Genomic DNA, 18,810 nt, shown 5'->3' on the forward strand with positions numbered 1-18,810 from the left:
CCAAAAACCCCAAAAACCCCAAACCCCAAACACCAAACCCCAAACCCCAAAACCCCAAAACCCCAAAACCCCAAACCCCAAACCCCAAACCCCAAACCCCAAAACCCCAAACCCCAAACCCCAAAACCTCAAAGCCCCAAACGTCAAAACCCCAAAAACCCCAAAAACCCCAAACCCCAAAAACCCCAAAACCCCCAAACCCCAAACCCCCAAAACCCAAACCCAAAAACTTCAAAGCCCCAAACGTCAAAACCCCAAAAACCCCAAAAACCCCAAAAACCCCAAAAACCCCAAAAACCCCAAACCCCAATCCCCAAACCCAAACCCCAAACCCCAAACCCCAAAAACCCCAAAAACCCCCAAAACCCCAAAACCCCCAAACCCCAAACCTCCAAACCCCAAAACCCCAAAACCCCAAACCCAAAAACCCCACAAACCCCAAAAACCCCAAAAACCCCAAAAACCCCAAACCCCCAAACCCCAAACCCCCAACCCCCAAACCCCAAAGTCCAAAGACCCAAAGCCCCAAATGGCAAACCCCAAACCGCAAACCCCAAAACCCCAAAAACCCCCAAACCCCAAACCCCAAAACCCCAAAACCCCAAAACCCCAAACCCCAAAACCCCAAACCCAAAAACCCCAAACCCCAATTCCCAAAACCCCAAAAACCCCAAAAACCCCAAACCCCAATCCCCAAACCCAAAACCCCAAACCCCAAACCTCAAACCCCAATCGCCAAAACCCCAAACCCCAAACCCAAAACCCCAAAAACCCCAATTCCCAAAAACCCCAAAACCCCAAACCCCAAACCCCAAACCCCAAAACCCAAAACCCCAAACCCCTAAAACCCCAAAACCCCAAAAACCCCAAAAACCCCAAAAACCCCAAACCCCCAACCCCCAAACCCCAAAGTCCAAAGACCCAAAGCCCCAAATGGCAAACCCCAAACCGCAAACCCCAAAACCCCAAAAACCCCCAAACCCCAAAAACCCCAAAAACCCCAAACCCCAAAACCCCAAACCCCAAACCCCAAAGTCCAAAGACCCAAAGCCCCAAATGGCAAACCCCAAACCGCAAACCCCAAAACCCCAAAAACCCCCAAACCCCAAACCCCAAAACCCCAAAACCCCAAAACCCCAAAACCCCAAACCCCAAAACCCCAAACCCCAAACCCCAAAGCCCCCAACCCCCAATTGCCAAACCCCATTGCCAAGCCCCAATTGCCAAGCCCCAATTGCCAAGCCCCAAACACCAAACCCCAAACCCCAAACCCCAAACCCCAAACCCCAATCCCCAAAACCCCAAACCCCAAACCCCAAACCCCAAAACCCCAAACCCAAAAACCCCAAAAACCCCAAACCCCAAACCCCAAACCCCCAAACCCAAAAACCCCAAAAACCCCAAAAACCCCAAAACCCCAAACCCCAAAAACCCCAATTCCCAAAAACCCCAAAAACCCCAAAAACCCCAAACCCCAAAAACTCCAAACCCCAAAACCCCAAACCCAAAAACCCCAAAAACCCCAAACCCCAAACCCCAAACCCCAAACCCCAAACCCCTAAAACCCCAAAACCCCAAAAACCCCAAAAACCCCAAAAACCCCAAAACCCCAAACCCCAAAAACCCCAAAAACCCCAAAAACCCCAAACCCAAAAACCCCAAACCCCAAAAACCCCAAACCCCAAACCCCAAACCCCAAAACCCCAAAAATCCCAATTCCCAAAAACCCCAAAAACCCCAAAAACCCCAAAAACCCCAAAAACCCCAAAAACCCCCAACCCCATTGCCAAGCCCCATTGCCGGCCCGTTTCCCCGCGCACCCTCGGGCGGCTCGGCCACGGGCGGGCTCAGGCAGTACAGGTGGTAGCCGCGGTCGCAGTCGTCACAGAACAGCAGCTGCTCCTGCGGGGCCAAAAATCCAAGTTTTGGGCAAAAATCCCTTTGGGGAAAACTCTGGGGATCGGGGGAAAATCCCGGATTTTTTTGGGGGGAAAAAAAGGGATTTTTTGGGAGAAAAATGGGAATTTTTGGGAGGAAAATGGAAATTTTGGGGGGAAAAATGGGAATTTTTGGGAGGAGAATGGGAATTTTTGGGGGAAAAATGGGAATTTTAGGGGGAAAAAAGGGATTTTTTGGGGGGAAAAAATGGGAATTTTTGGGAGGAAAAATGGGAATTTTTGGGGAAAAAAAGGGATTTTTGGGGGGAAAAATGGGAATTTTAGGGGGAAAAAAAGGGATTTTTTGGGGGAAAAATGGGAATTTTTTGGGGGGAAAATGGGAATTTTTGGGGGAAAAATGGGAATTTTAGGGGGGAAAATGGGAATTTTTGGGAGGAAAAAATGGGAATTTTTGGGAGGAAAATGGAATTTTTTTGGGGGAAAATGGGAATTTTTTGGGGGGAAAAATGGGAATTTTTTGGGGGAAAATGGGAATTTTTTGGGGGGAAAAATGGGAATTTTTGGGGGGGAAATGGGAATTTTTTGGGAAAAATGGGAATTTTTTGGGGGGAAAATGGGAATTTCTGGGAGGAAAATGGGAATTTTTGGGGAAAAAATGGGAATTTTAGGGGGAAAAAAAGGGATTTTTTGGGGGAAAAATGGAAATTTTTGTGGGGAAAATGGATTTTTTGGGGGGAAAAATGGGAATTTTTGTGGGGAAAATGGATTTTTTGGGGGAAAAAAAGGGATTTTTTTGGGGCAAAAATGGGAATTTTGGGGGGAAAAATGGGAATTTTTGGGAGGAGAATGGGAATTTTTGGGGGAAAAATGGGAATTTTAGGGGGATAAAAGGGATTTTTTGGGGGGAAAAAATGGGAATTTTTGGGAGGAAAAATGGGAATTTTTGGCAGGAAAAATGGGAATTTTGGGCAAAAAAAAAAAATCAATGGATTTTGGGAGAAAAGGGATTTTGGGGAAAAATGATGCAGTTTGGGGGTAAAAATCTTGGATTTTGGGGGAAAAATGGGAATTTTTGGGGGGGAAATGGGAATTTTTTGGGAAAAATGGGAATTTTTTGGGGGGAAAATGGGAATTTCTGGGAGGAAAATGGGAATTTTTGGGGAAAAAATGGGAATTTTAGGGGGAAAAAAGGGATTTTTTGGGAGAAAAATGGGAATTTTTGTGGGGAAAATGGATTTTTTTGGGGGGAAAAATGGGAATTTTTGGGGGGAAAATGGGAATTTTTGGGGAAAAAATGGGAAATTTTGGGAGGAAAATGGATTTTTTTTCAGGAAAAAATGGGAATTTTTGGGAGGAAATGGAAATTTTTGGGGGGAAAAATGGGAATTTTTGAGGGAAAAATGGAAATTTTTTAGAGGAGAAATGGGAATTTTTGGCAGGAAAAATGGGAATTTTGGGAGGAAAAATGGGAATTTTTGGGAGGAAAAATGGGAATTTTGGGCAAAAAAATCAATGGATTTTGGGAGAAAAGGATTTTTGGGGGAAATTATGGAGTTTGGGGGTAAAAATCTTGGATTTTTTGGGCGAAAAATGGGAATTTTTGGGAGGAAAAATGGGAATTTTTTAGAGGAGAAATGGAAATTTTTGGGAGGAAAAATGGGAACTTTTGGGGGAAAATGGGAATTTTTGTGGGGAAAATGGGAATTTTTGGGAGGAAAAATGGGAATTTTTTGGGGAAAAAAAGGGATTTTTTTTGGGGGAAAATGGGAATTTTTTGGGGAAAATGGGAATTTTGGGGGAAAAATGGGAATTTTCGGCAGGAAAAATGGGAATTTTGGGCAAAAAAAAATCAATGGATTTTGGGAGAAAAGGATTTTTGGGGGAAATTATGGAGTTTGGGGGTAAAAATCTTGGATTTTTTGGGCGAAAAATGGGAATTTTTGAGGGAAAAATGGAAATTTTTTAGAGGAGAAATGGAAATTTTTGGGGGGGAAATGGGAATTTTTGGGAAAAATGGAAATTTTGGGCAAAAAAATCAATGGATTTTGGGAGAAAAGGGATTTCAGGGGAAGATTATGGAGTTTGGGGGTAAAAATTTTGGATTTTGGGGAAAAAAGGGATTTTTTGGGCGAAAAATGGAAATTTTTGGGAGGAAAAATGGGAATTTTGGGGGAAAATGGAAATTTTGGGCAAAAAAATCAATGGATTTTGGGAGAAAAGGGATTTTTTTGGTGGGGAAAATGGGAATTTTGGGGGGAAAATTGGATTTTTGGGACAAAAGAAAAAGGATTTTGGGGTAGGAAGGGATTTTTTGGATAAAAAAAGGATTTTGGGGGAAATTCTGGGGTTTGGGGGGAAAATTCTGGATTTTTTTGGAGAAAAAAGGGAATTTTTGGGGTAAAAAGAAGGGAATTTTTGGTGGGGGAAATGGGATTTTTTGGGGAAAAATTGGAATTTTGGGACAAAAGAAAAAAGGATTTGGGGTAAAAAGGGATTTTTTTAATTAAAAAAGGGATTTTTGGCGGAAAAAAAAAAAAAGTGGATTTTGGGGGCAAAACCCAGATTTTTGGGGGAAAATCCTGGATTTTAGGGGGGAAAAAGGGGATTTTTTTTGGGGGAGGAAAAACTGAATTTTGGGACAAAAAAAAAGAATAAAACTCAGATTTTGGGGGAAAATTCACCTGATTTTGGGGGGAAATCCTGGATTTTGGGGCAAAAAAAAAGGGATTTTTGGGGAAAAACCTGGATTTGGGGAGAAATACCCAAATTTTGGGATAAAAAAGTGGATTTTGGGAAAAAAATCCTGGATTTTAAGGGGAAAAATCCCAGATTTTTGGGGAAAAAAGGGATTTTGGGACCAAAATTGTGAATTCTGGGGAAAAAGGGATTTTTGGGGAAAAAAACCTGGGTTTTGGGGAGATATTTGGGGATTTTGGGGGCGTTTTTGTGGGAATTTGGGAATTTTTTTGTGGATTTTTTGTGGATTTTTGGGGGATTTTGGGGGGAAATTGAGGGAATTTTTGGGGTGATTTGGGGGTGGATTTTGGGGGCATTTCTGGGTTGGATTTTGGGAGAATTTTGGCCTGGATTTAAATGAATTTTGGGTGGATTTTGGATGGTTTTGGGGGGATTTTAGGGAGGATTTTGGGGGGATTTGGGTGAATTTTGGGTGAGTTTTGAGGTGAATTTTGGGGGGATTTTGGGGGGATTTTGGGTGAATTTTGGGGGAATTTTGGGGGAATTTGGGTGAATTTTGGGGGGATTTGGGTGAATTTTGGGGGGATTTTGGGGGGATTTTGGGTGAATTTTGGGGGAATTTTGGGGATTTTTGGGAGGATTTTGGGGGGATTTTGGGTGAATTTTGGGTGAGTTTTGAGGTGAATTTTGGGGGATTTTTGGGAGGATTTTGGGGGAATTTTGGGTGAATTTTGGGGGGATTTGGGTGAATTTTGGGTGGGTTTTGAGGTGAATTTTGGGGGGATTTTAGGGAGGATTTTGGGGGGATTTTGGGTGAATTTTGGGGGGATTTGGGTGAATTTTGGGGTGCATTTTGCTCTGTATTTGGGTGAATTTTAGGTGGATTTTGGGGCAGATTTGGGGGATTTTGGGGTGGATTTGGGTGAATTTTATGATGGATTTTGGGGCAGATTTGAGGAATTTGAGGGGATGTTGAGGTGGATTGTGGGGCAGAATTGAGGTGAATTTTCGGTGGATTTTGGGTGGATTTGGGACAGATTCGAGGTGGATTTTGAGGCAGATTTTGGGAGTTTTGGAGTGGAATTTTAGGTAGATTTTGGGGTGGATTTAGGGGATTTTGGGGTGGATTTTGGGCAGATTTTGGGAATATTTTGTGGAGGATTTTGGGTGGATTTTTGGGTTGGATTTTGGGACAATTTCGTTGTGTATTTGGGTGGATTTTGGGGCAGATTTTGGGGTGGATTTTGGGGTGGATTTGGGGCACGTTGGGGTGGATTTGGGGCAGATTTTGGGGTGGATTTGGGGCAGATTTTGGGGTGGATTTTGGGGTGGATTTGGGGCAGATTTTGGGGTGGATTTTGGGGTGGATTTTGGGGCACGTTGGGGTGGATTTGGGGCAGATTTTGGGGCAGATTTTAGGGTGGATTTGGGGCAGATTTTGGGGTGGATTTTAGGGTGGATTTGGGGCACGTTGGGGTGGATTTGGGGCAGATTTTGGGGGGGATTTGGGTCAGATTTTGGGGCAGATTTTGGGGTGGATTTGGGGCAGGTTGGGGTGGATTTGGGGCAGATTTTGGGTCGGATTTGGGTCCCTCACGTCGTTCTCGGCGGTGCCGCACAGGCTGCAGGATTTGCACTCGATGCACTGCCAGCGGTACGAGCGCGCCGCCGCCGCCATGGCCAGAGAGAACTGCAGGCACGAGGGGTGTCCTGGGCACAAAACCCCCAAAATCAACCCAAAATCACCCCAAAACCCATCCCCAAAACCTCGGAAATCCACACCTTCAAAACCCCAAAACCGGCCCCAAAATCCCCCCAAAATACCCCAAAACCCATCCCAAAAATACCCTAAAAACCCCAAAAACTTCACACCTTAAAAAACCCAAAATTACCCATAACCGGCACCAAAATTACCTCAAAAATTACCTCAAAAATACCCTAAAAACCCCAAAAACTTCACACCTTAAAAGACCCAAAGTACCCATAACCGGCCCCAAAATGACCTCAAAAATACCCTAAAAACCCCAAAAACTTCACACCTTAAAAACCCCCCAAATGACCCATAACCGGCCCCAAAATCACCCCCAAAATTACCTCAAAAATGCCCTAAAACCCCTCAAAAACTTCACACCTTAAAAACCCCCAAATTACCCATAACCGGCCCCAAAATTACCTCAAAAATACCCTAAAAACCCCAAAAACTTCACACCTAAAAAACCCCCAAATTACCCATAACTGGCCCCAAAATTACCTCAAAAATTACCTCAAAAATACCCTAAAAACCCCAAAAACTTCACACTTAAAAAACCCAAAATTAACCCAAAACCAGCCCCAAAATCACCTCAGAAATCCCCCAAAAGCGCCTTAAAAATCCCCAAATTCTGCACCTTGAACAGCCCCAAAATTCCAAACGGATCCTGAAAATTCCAGCCCAGAACCCCAAAGCCAGCTGGGCCCCAAATCCACAATGTCCCCAATGTCCCCAATGTCCCCCCAATGTCCCCAATGTCCCCAATGTCCCCCAATGTCCCCAATGTCCCCCCCAGTGTCCCCCCAATGTCCCCCCAGTGTCCCCCCAATGTCCCCCCAATGTCCCCCCAATGTCCCCAATGTCCCCCCAATGTCCCCCCAATGTCCCCCCAGTGTCCCCAATGTCCCCCCAATGTCCCCCCAATGTCCCCAATGTCCCCCAATGTCCCCCCAATGTCCCCAATGTCCCCAATGTCCCCAATGCCCCAATGTCCCCAATGTCCCCCCGCTGTCCCCAATGTCCCCAACCCCCCCAATGTCCCCAATGTCCCCAATGTCCCCCCATGTCCCCAATCCCCCCAATCCCCCCAGTGTCCCCAATGTCCCCAATGTCCCCCCAATCCCCTCAATGTCCCCAATGCCCAAATGTCCCCCCAATCCCCCTGGTGCCCCCAATGTCCCCTTAATGTCCCCAAATCCCCAATGTCCTCAATGTCCCCAACTCCCCCAGTGTCCCCCCAATGTCCCCAATGTCCCCCCAATGTCCCCAATGTCCCCAATGTCCCCCAATGTCCCCCAATGTCCCCCCAATGTCCCCAATCCCCCCAATATCCCCAATCCCCTCAATGTGCCCCCAATGTCCCCAATGTCCCCCCAATGTCCCCAGTGTGCCTGATCCCCCTGGTGTCCCCACTGTCCCCACTGTCCCAATGTCCCCAATGTTCCCCCAATTCCCCCAATGTCCCCAATGTCGCCCCAGTGTCCCCAATGTCCCCCAATGTCCCCAATCCCCCCAGTGTCTCCAATCCCCCCAATCCCCCCAATGTCCCCCCAATGTCCCCCCAATGTCCCCAATGCCCCAATGTCCCCAATGTCCCCCCGCTGTCCCCAATGTCCCCAATGTCCCCTCAATGTCCCCTCAATGTCCCCCCAATCCCCCCAATCCCCCCAATGTCCCCCCAATGTCCCCAACCCCCCCACTGTCCCCAATGTCCCCACTGTCCCAATGTCCCCAATGTCCCCAACCCCCTCAATGTCCCCCCAATGTCCCCCCAATGCCCTCAATGTCCCCGCTGTCCCCAATGTCCCCAACCCCCCCAATGTCCCCAATGTCCCCCCAATGTCCCCCCAATGTCCCCAATGTTCCCCCAATTCCCCCAATGTCCCCAATGTCCCCAATCCCCCCAGTGTCTCCAATCCCCCCAAGCCCCCCAATGTCCCCGCTGTCCCCAATGTCCCCAATCTCCCCAATGTCCCCAATCTCCCCAATGTCCCCAATGTCCCGATGTCCCCAATGTCCCCAATCTCCCCAATGTCCCCAATGTCCCCGCTGTCCCCAATGTCCCCCCAATATCCTCAATGTGTCCCCGCTGTCCCCACTGTCCCCAGTGTCCCCAATGTCCCCAATCCCCCCAATGTCCCCCCAATGTCCCCAATGTCCCCAATGTCCCCAATCCCCCCAGTGTCTCCAATCCCCCCAATCCCCCCAATGTCCCCGCTGTCCCCGCTGTCCCCGCTGTCCCCGGTGTCCCCAATGTCCCCGCTGTCCCCAATGTCCCCCCAATATCCTCAATGTGTCCCCGCTGTCCCCACTGTCCCCAGTGTCCCCAATGTCCCCAATCCCCCCAATGTCCCCAATGTCCCCCCAATGTCCCCAATGTCCCCCCAATGTCCCCAATCCCCCCAATGTCCCCAATGTCCCCCCAATGTCCCCAATGTCCCCGCTGTCCCCAATGTCCCCAACCCCCCCAATGTGTCCCCGCTGTCCCCGCTGTCCCCAATCCCCCCAGTGTCTCCAATCCCCCCAATCCCCCCAATGTCCCCGCTGTCCCCGCTGTCCCCGCTGTCCCCGGTGTCCCCAATGTCCCCAATCCCCCCAATGTCCCCAACCCCCCCGCTGTCCCCGCTGTCCCCGCTGTCCCCGCTGTCCCCGCTGTCCCACCTGCCCTCCCGCAGTCCGCACACGTGATCAGCTGCTCGTCGCCGCCGCGGGTTCGGTTCCCGCCGGCGCAGAAATCGCAGGGACCCTCGGGGGGGGGCCCCGGGGGGGGCGGGGCGGCCTGAAACGAGGGGGGGGAGGGGCGAGAGGGGACCCCCAAACGTGCTGGGGGGACCCCGAAAAAATCCCGCCAAAAAACCCCGCGGAAAACATCCAAAAAACCGCTGAAATACGCGAAAAAATAAAAATAAATTTAAAAAAAAAGAACCAAAAAACCCCACGGAATAATCCTAAAACCACTAAAATACACGAAAAAATAATAATAAAAAAAAGAACCGAAAAACCCCGCGAAAAAAATGCAAAAAACCACTGAAATACGCGAAAAAATAAAAATAAATTAAAAAAAAAAAAGAACCAAAAAACCCCGCGAAAAAAATCCAAAAAACCACTGAAATACGCGAAAAAATAAAAATAAATTAAAAAAAAGAACCAAAAAACCCCACAAAAAAGGTCCTCAAAAAATTCAAAATTTCCAAAAATGAACCAAAAACCCACAAAAAAACCCCCAAAAAATGAACCAAAAACCACCAGAAAAATCCCAAAAAATGAACAAAAAAACCCACAAAAAACCCACAAAAAAAAAAAAAAACCAAAAATGAACCAAAAACCCACAAAAAAACCCCAAAAATGAACAAAAAACCCCACAAAAAAATCCAAAAAACCACTAAAATACACGAAAAAATAAAAATAAAGAACCAAAAAACCCTGCAAAAAAAATCCTAAAAACCACTAAAATAGACGAAAAAATAATAATAAAAAAAAGAACCAAAAAACCCCGCAAAAAAAATCCAAAAACCACTAAAATTCACGAAAAAATAAAAATAAATTATAAAAAAAGAACCAAAAAACCCCGCGAAAAAAATCCAAAAACCACTAAAATGCACGAAAAATAATAATAAAAACAAAAAAAGAACCAAAAAACCCCGCAAAAAAAATCTAAAAACCACTAAAATACACGAAAAAATAAAAATAAATTAAAAAATAGAACCAAAAAACCCTGCAAAAATAAATCCAAAAACCACTAAAATACACGAAAAAATAAAAATAAATTAAAAAATAGAACCAAAAAATCCTGCAAAAATAAATCCAAAAACCACTAAAATACACTAAAAAATAAAAATAAAAAGAACCAAAAAACCCCGCAAAAAAAATCCAAAAACCACTAAAATACACGAAAAAATAAAAGTAAAAAGAACCAAATAACCCCACAAGGAAAAATCAAAAAACCACTAAAATCGACGAAAAAATAAAAATAAATAAAAAAAAGAATCAAAAAAAACCCCACAAAAAAAATCCAAAAAACCACTAAAATACACGAAAAAATAAAAAAAAATAAAGAACCAAAAAACCCCGCACAAAAGGTCCTCAAAGAAATTCAAAATTTCCTGAGTCTCCCCAAAAAAACCCCCCCAGACACCCCCAAAATGTGGGGGGGGGACCGCGAAAAAAATTCTGCAAAAAAAAACCCAAAAAAACCCCAAATAAAATCATCAAAACCACACGAAAAATGAACAAAAAAGCCCCACAAAAGACCCCAAAAATGAACAAAAAAAACCCCACAAAAGACCCCAAAAATGAACAAAAAAACCCCAACCCCAAAATCTCCTGAGCTCCCCGAAATAAATCCCCCAGACAGCCCCAAAATGTGGGGTGGGACCCCAAAAATTTCGGAAAAAATCCCACAATATTTTTGGATTTTGGGGGGATTTGGGGATTTTGGGGTGAATTTGGGGGATTTTGGGGTGAGTTTGGGATATTTGGGGAGATTTTGGGGGGATTTGGGGATTTTGGGCGAATTTTGGGGGATTTGGGGTGAGTTTGGGAGATTTTGGGAGATTTGGGGTGAATTTGGGGGATTTTGGAGGGGATTTGGGGGATTTTGGATGATTTTGGGGTAAATTTGGGTGAACTTAGGGGGATTTTGGGGTGAATTTGGGGCATTTTGGGGTGAATTTTGGGATTTTGGGGTGATTTTGAGGTATTTTGGGGTGAATTTGTGGGATTTTAGGGTGAATTTGGGGCATTTGGGGTGAATTTAGGGCATTTTAGGGTGAATTTGGGCATTTTGGGGTGTATTTGGGGATTTTGGGGTGAATTTGGGGCATTTTAGGGTGAATTTGGGCATTTTGGGGTGTATTTGGGGATTTTGGGGTGAATTTGGGGCATTTTAGGGTGAATTTGGGCATTTTGGGGTGAATTTGGGCATTTTAGGGTGAATTTGGGCATTTTGGGGTGTATTTGGGGATTTTGGGGTGAATTTGGGGCATTTTAGGGTGAATTTGGGCATTTTGGGGTGTATTTGGGGATTTTGGGGTGAATTTGGGGTATTTGGGGTGAATTTGGGCATTTTGGGGTGAATTTGGGGCATTCTGGGGTGAATTTGGGGCATTTTAGGGTGAATTTGGGGCATTTGGGGTGAATTTGTGGCATTTTGGGGTGTATTTGGGGATTTTGGGGTGAATTTGGGGCATTTTGGGGTGAATTTGTGGCATTTTAGGGTGAATTTGGGCATTTTGGGGTGAATTTGGGGATTTTGGGGTGATTTTGAGGTATTTTGGGGTGAATTTTGGGATTTTGGGGTGAATTTGGGGCATTTTGGGGTGAATTTGGGGCATTTTGGGGTGAATTTGGGGATTTTGGGGTGATTTTGAGGTATTTTGGGGTGTATTTGGGGATTTTGGGGTGTATTTGGGGATTTTGGTGTGAATTTGTGGCATTTTAGGGTGAATTTGGGGCGTTTTGGGGTGAATTTGTGGCATTTTAGGGTGTATTTGGGGATTTTGGGGTGAATTTGGGGCATTTTGGGGTGATTTTGAGGGATTTTGGGGTGAATTTTGGGGTTTTGGGGTACCTGTGTTCCTGCGCTGGTTTTCGGGGGCCCAGTTGAACTCTTTGTAAAACTCTGGGGGAAGAAAGGCACAAAAAAGGGGGTGAAGACCCCCCCAAACCAACCCCAAACCCCCCAAAACGGGGACAGGTACCCCCAAACCCCCCAAAATGGGACAAAAACCCCCGAAAATGGGACCAAAACTGCCCCAAAGCCCCCCAAAACCTGCACAGACCACCCTGAACCCCCCCAAAATCAGCACAAACCCCCCAAAATGGGACCAAAACCCCCCAAAATCAGCACAAACCCCCCAAAATGGGACAAAAACCACCCAAAATCAGCACAAACCCCCCCAAAATGGGACCAAACCCCCCCAAAATGGGACCAAAACCCCCCAAAATGGGACCAAAACTCCCCAAAATGGGACCAAAACCCCCCAAAATCAGCACAAACACCCCCAAAATGGGACCAAACCCCCCAAAATGGGACCAAAACCCCCCAAAATGGGACCAAAACCCCCAAAATCAGCCCAAACACCCCAAAATCGGCACCAAACCCCCCAAAATGGGACCAAAACCCCCCAAAATCAGCACAAACCCCCCCCAAAATGGGACCAAAACCCCCCAAAATGGGACCAAAACCCCCCAAAATCAGCACAAAACCCCCCAAAATGGGACCAAAACCCCCAAAATCAGCACAAACCCCCCAAAATGGGACAAAAACCACCCAAAATCAGCACAAACCCCCCCAAAATGGGACCAAACCCCCCAAAATGGGACCAAAACCCCCCAAAATCAGCACAAACTCCCCAAAATGGGACCAAACCCCCCAAAATGGGACCAAAACCCCCCAAAATGGGACCAAAACCCCCCAAAATGGGACCAAAACCCCCCAAAATCAGCACAAACTCCCCAAAATGGGACCAAACCCCCCAAAATGGGACCAAAACCCCCCAAAATCAGCACAAAACCCCCCAAAATGGGACCAAACCCCCCAAAATGGGACCAAAACCCCCCAAAATGGGACCAAAACCCCCCAAAATCAGCACAAAACCCCCCAAAATGGGACCAAACCCCCCCAAAATGGGACCAAAACCCCCCAAAATCAGCACAAACACCCCCAAAATGGGACCAAAATCAGCACAAAATGGGACCAAAACCCCCCAAAATCAGCACAAAACCCCCCAAAATGGGAACAAAACCCCCCAAAATCGGCACAAACTCCCCAAAATCGGCACCAAACCCCCCAAAATGGGACCAAAACCCCCCAAAATGGGACCAAAACCCCCCAAAATCAGCACAAACCCCCCCAAATCCCCCTCAAATCTCACCCAAGCCCCCCAAAACCGCCCCCAATCCCCCTCAAAACTCCCAAACCCCCTCAAAGCCGGCCCAGAGCCCCCCCAAAGCGCCCCAAACCCCCCCAAAACCAGCGCAGACACCCCCAAAAAGGGATGGAAACGCCCCCAACCCCCTCCGAAACCCCCAAACCCTCCCAAAACCCCCCAAAAATGGGACCAAACCCCCCTCAAATCGCCCTAAACTCACCCCCAAATAATCCCCAAATGTCCCCTAAACGCCCCAAACCCTCCCAAACCCCCAAACCCCCCTCAAATCCCCCTTGAACCCACCCCAGAACCCCCCAAACAGCCCCAAATCCCCCCTAAACTTCCCCGAACCCCTCAAATCCCTCCCAAAGCCCCCCAAAACCAGCAGAGAGACCCCCCAAAAAAGGGACAAAACCCCCCAAAACAACAGAGAACCCCCCCAAACCCACCCAAAACCAGCAGAGAGACCCCCAAAAAAGGGACAAAACCCCCCAAAACAACAGAGAACCCCCCCAAACCCCTCCCCAAACCCACCCCGGACCCTCCAAATGTCCCCAAACCCTCCCAAAACCCCCCAAAACCGGCCCAGAGACCCCCAAAAAGGCGACCAAACCCCCCAAATCCCCCCCATACCCACTCAAAATCCCCCAAATCCCCCTCAAAACCCCCCAGACCCCCCTCAAACCCCCCCAAACCCCCCCCAAAACCAGCACAGACACCCCAAAAAGGGGACAAAACCCCCCAAAACCAGCACAGAGACCCCCAAACCCCTCCCAAAACCATCAGAGACCCCCAAAAAGGCACCAAACCTCCCCAAACCCTTCCCAGACCCCTCCCCAAACCCTCCAAATGTCCCCAAACCCTCCCAAAACCCCCCAAAACCGGCCCAGAGACCCCCAAAAAGGGGACCAACCCCCCAAACCCTTCCCAAACCCTCCCAGACCCCTCCCCAGACCCTCCAAATGTCCCCAAAACCCTCCCAAAACCCCCCCAAAACCGGCCCAGAGACCCCCAAACCCCTCCCAAAACCCCCCAAAACCCAACAGAGACCCCCCAAAAAGGCACCAAACCTCCCCAAACCCTCCCCAAACCCCCCCAAAACCCTCCCAAAACCCCCCCAAAAACCATCAGAGATCCCCAAAAATGGCACCAAACCCCCCCAAAACCATCAGAGACCCCCAAACCCCTCCCAAAACTCCCCAAAACCGGCCCAGAGATCCCCAAACCCCTCCCAATACCGCCCAAAAACCATCAGAGACCCCCAAAAACGGCACCAAACCTCCCCAAACCCTTCCCAAACCCTCCCAGACCCTCCAAATGTCCCCAAACCCTCCCAAAACCCCCCAAAACCGGCCCAGAGACCCCCAAACCCCTCCCAAAACCCCCCAAAAACCATCAGAGACCCCCAAAAAGGCACCAAACCTCCCCAAACCCTTCCCAGACCCCTCCCAAAACCCCCCAAAACCCATCAGAGATCCCCAAAAATGGCACCAAACCCCCCCAAAACCATCAGAGACCCCCAAACCCCCCCCAAAACTCCCCAAAACCGGCCCAGAGACCCCCAAACCCCTCCCAAAACCCCCCAAAACCATCAGAGACCCCCAAAAAGGGGACAAAACCCCCCAAAACCCAACAGAGACCCCCAAAAACGGCACCAAACCCCCCCAAACCCCTCCCAAAACCCCCCAAAACCCATCAGAGACCCCCAAACCCCTCCCAAAACCCCCCAAAACCGGCCCAGAGACCCCCAAAAAAGGCACCAAACCCTCCCCAAACCCTCCCCAAACCCTCCCCAAACCCTCCCAGACCCCCCCCCAAAACCCATCAGAGACCCCCAAAAACGGCACCAAACCTCCCCAAACCCCCCCAAACCCCCCCAAACCCCCCCAAAACCGGCCCAGAGACCCCCAAAAACGGCACCAAACCTCCCCAAACCCTCCCCAAACCCCCCCAAAACCCCCCAAAACCCATCAGAGACCCCCAAAAACGGCACCAAATCCTCCCCAAACCCTCCCCAAACCCTCCCAAAACCCCCCAAAACCCAACAGAGACCCCCAAAAACGGCACCAAATCTCCCCAAACCCTCCCCAAACCCTCCCAGACCCCTCCCAAAACCCCCCAAAACCCATCAGAGACCCCCAAACCCCTCCCAAAACCCCCCAAACCCGGCCCAGAGACCCCCAAACCCCTCCCAAAACCCCCCAAAAACCATCAGAGACCCCCAAAAAGGGGACAAAACCCCCCAAAACCGGCCCAGAGACCCCCAAAAACGGCACCAAACCTCCCCAAACCCTCCCCAAACCCTCCCAAAACCCCCCCAAAACCCATCAGAGACCCCCAAAAACGGCACCAAACCTCCCCAAACCCCCCCAAACCCCTCCCAAACCCCCCCAAAACCGGCCCAGAGACCCCCAAAAACGGCACCAAATCCTCCCCAAACCCTCCCCAAACCCTCCCAAAACCCCCCAAAACCCAACAGAGACCCCCAAACCCCTCCCAAAACCCCCCAAAACCCATCAGAGACCCCCAAACCCCCCCCAAAACCCCCCAAAACCGGCCCAGAGACCCCCAAAAACGGCACCAAACCTCCCCAAACCCTCCCCAAACCCACCCAGACCCCTCCCAAAACCCCCCAAAACCCATCAGAGACCCCCAAACCCCTCCCAAAACCCCCCAAAAACCATCAGAGACCCCCAAAAAGGGGACAAAACCCCCCAAAACCCATCAGAGACCCCCAAACCCCTCCCAAAACCCCCCAAAACCGGCCCAGAGACCCCCAAAAAAGGCACCAAACCCTCCCCAAACCCTCCCCAAACCCCCCAAAACCCATCAGAGACCCCCAAAAACGGCACCAAACCTCCCCAAACCCCCCCAAACCCCCCCAAACCCCTCCCAAAACCCCCCAAAACCCATCAGAGACCCCCAAACCCCTCCCAAAACCCCCCAAAAACCATCGGAGACCCCCAAAAAGGGGACAAAACCCCCCAAAACCGGCCCAGAGACCCCCAAAAACGGCACCAAACCTCCCCAAACCCTCCCCAAACCCTCCCAGACCCCCCCCCCAAAACCCATCAGAGACCCCCAAAAACGGCACCAAACCCTCCCCAAACCCTCCCAGACCCCTCCCAAAACCCCCCAAAACCCAACAGAGACCCCCAAACCCCTCCCAAAACCCCCCAAAACCGGCCCAGAGACCCCCAAAAACGGCACCAAACCTCCCCAAACCCTCCCCAAACCCACCCCAGACCCTCCAAATGTCCCCAAACCCTCCCAAAACCCCCCAAAACCGGCCCAGAGACCCCCAAACCCCTCCCAAAACCCCCCAAAACCCATCAGAGACCCCCAAAAACGGCACCAAACCTCCCCAAACCCCCCCAAACCCCCCCAAACCCCTCCCAAAACCCCCCAAAACCCATCAGAGACCCCCAAACCCCTCCCAAAACCCCCCAAAACCGGCCCAGAGACCCCCAAAAACGGCACCAAACCTCCCCAAACCCTCCCCAAACCCCCCAAAACCCATCAGAGACCCCCAAAAACGGCACCAAACCTCCCCAAACCCTCCCAGACCCCCCCCCCAAAACCCATCAGAGACCCCCAAAAACGGCCCCGCCCCCCCCCCCGTTGCTGCCCCTCCCCCCTCACGCCGGTGGTGGTTCCTGCGGGGGGGCCCCGCGCCCCCCCCCGGCTCCTCGCCCTCCTCCTCGGCCGCGTGCGTGTGGCTGTAGTGGTAGCTGAGCCCCGGGCGGTTCTTGTAGCGCTTCCCACACACTGTGAGGGGTAAATGGTCAGTTAATGGTCACTCAGTGGTCACTCAGGTCAGTGGTCAGTCAGTGGTCACTCAGGGTCAGTCAGTGGTCAGTCAGGGTCAGTGGTCAGTCAGTGGTCACTCAGGGTCAGTCAGTGGTCACTCAGGGTCAGTCAGTGGTCACTCAGGTCAGTGGTCAGTCAGTGGTCACTCAGGTCAGTGGTCAGTCAGTGGTCACTCAGGGTCAGTCAGTGGTCAGTCAGGGTCAGTGGTCAGTCAGTGGTCAGTCAGGGTCAGTGGTCAGTCAGTGGTCACTCAGGTCAGTGGTCAGTCAATGGTCACTCAGGGTCAGTCAGTGGTCACTCAGGTCAGTGGTCAGTCAGTGGTCACTCAGGGTCAGTGGTCAGTCAATGGTCACTCAGGGTCAGTGGTCAGTCAATGGTCACTCAGGGTCACTCAGTGGTCACTCAGGTCAGTGGTCAGTCAATGGTCACTCGGGGTCAGTCAGTGGTCACTCAGGTCAGTGGTCAGTCAGTGGTCACTCGGGGTCACTCAGTGGTCACTCAGGTCAGTGGTCAGTCAATGGTGCGTGTGGCTGCAGTGGTAGCTGAGCCCCGGGCGGTTCTTGTAGCGCTTCCCGCACACTGTGCAAGATAAACGGTCACTCAGTGGTCACTCAATGGTCACTCGGGGTCACTCAGGGTCAGTCAGTGGTCACTCAGGTCAGTGGTCAGTCAGTGGTCACTCGGGGTCAGTCAATGGTCACTCGGGGTCACTCAGGGTCAGTCAATGGTCACTCAGTGGTCAGTGGTCAGTCAGTGGTCACTCAGTGGTCAGTGGTCACTCAATGGTCAGTGGGCACTCGGGGTCAGTCAGTGGTCACTCAATGGTCAGTGGTCACTCAATGGTCAGTGGGCACTCGGGGTCAGTCAGTGGTCACTCAATGGTCACTCAGGGTCAGTCAGTGGGCACTTGGGGTCAGTCAATGGTCAGTGGTCAGTCAATGGTCAGTGGTCACTCAGGGTCAGTGAGCACTGGGGCTCAGTGGTCACTCGGGCTCAGTGGTCACTCAGGGTCTAAGGGGCCATTTGGGGGGAGTGGTCAGTCACGGTCAGCGGTCACTCAGGGCCAGTGGTCACTCAGGGTCACTCAGGGTCAGTGGTCACTCGGGGTCACTCAGGGTCAGTGGTCACTCGGGGTCAGTCAGTGGTCAATGGTCACTCAGGGTCAGTGGTCAGTCAATGGTCAGTGGTCACTCAGGGTCAGTGGTCACTCAGGGTCAGTCAATGGTCAGTGGTCACCCAGGGTCAGTGGTCACTCAGGGTCAGTGGTCACTCAGGGTCAGTCAATGGTCACTCAGGGTCAGTGGTCACTCAGGGTCAGTGGTCACTCAGGGTCAGTCAATGGTCAGTGGTCACTCAGGGTCACTCAGGGTCAGTGGTCACTCAGGGTCAGTGGTCACTCAGGGTCAGTCAATGGTCAGTGGTCACTCAGGGTCAGTGGTCACTCGGGGTCAGTCAGTGGTCAATGGTCACTCAGGGTCAGTGGTCAGTCAATGGTCAGTGGTCACTCAGGGCCAGTGGTCACTCGGGGTGAGCGCTCACTCAAGGTCCAAGGGGTCATTTGGAGGGAGTGGTCACTCAGGGTGAGCAGTCAGGGTCAGCGGTCACTCGGGGTCAGCGGTCACTCGGGGTCAGCGGTCACTCAGGGTGTGAGCGGTCACTCGGGGTCAGCGGTCACTCGGGGTCAGCGGTCACTCGGTGTCTCAGTGGTCACTGTGTCCCAGTGGTCACTCAGGGTCTGAGTGGTCACTTGGGGTCAGCGGTCACTCAATGGTCACTCAATGTC

At 50.2% G+C, this 18,810-nt stretch overlaps 2 protein-coding genes across 2 annotated transcripts in view; one reads left to right on the forward strand and one right to left on the reverse strand.

Moving 5' to 3' along the window:
* LOC131570466 (zinc finger protein 850-like) overlaps positions 1 to 18,810 on the forward strand; it is a 748,589-nt gene that overhangs the window by 455,114 nt on the left and 274,665 nt on the right. The gene's annotated exons all lie outside the window — the stretch shown is intronic.
* Positions 1 to 18,810, reverse strand: part of LOC131570539 (zinc finger protein neuro-d4-like) — a 47,567-nt gene that overhangs the window by 4,240 nt on the left and 24,517 nt on the right. Inside the window, 6 exon segments of the mRNA XM_058822906.1 lie at positions 1,821 to 1,902; positions 6,193 to 6,305; positions 9,007 to 9,098; positions 9,100 to 9,124; positions 11,915 to 11,965; positions 16,860 to 16,985. Of these exon segments, the coding sequence (XP_058678889.1) occupies positions 1,821 to 1,902; positions 6,193 to 6,305; positions 9,007 to 9,098; positions 9,100 to 9,124; positions 11,915 to 11,965; positions 16,860 to 16,985 (489 nt within the window).

The sequence above is a fragment of the Ammospiza caudacuta genome, chromosome 35 (genome assembly GCF_027887145.1).
Source record: "Ammospiza caudacuta isolate bAmmCau1 chromosome 35, bAmmCau1.pri, whole genome shotgun sequence".
NCBI classification, from domain to species: Eukaryota; Metazoa; Chordata; class Aves; order Passeriformes; family Passerellidae; genus Ammospiza; species Ammospiza caudacuta.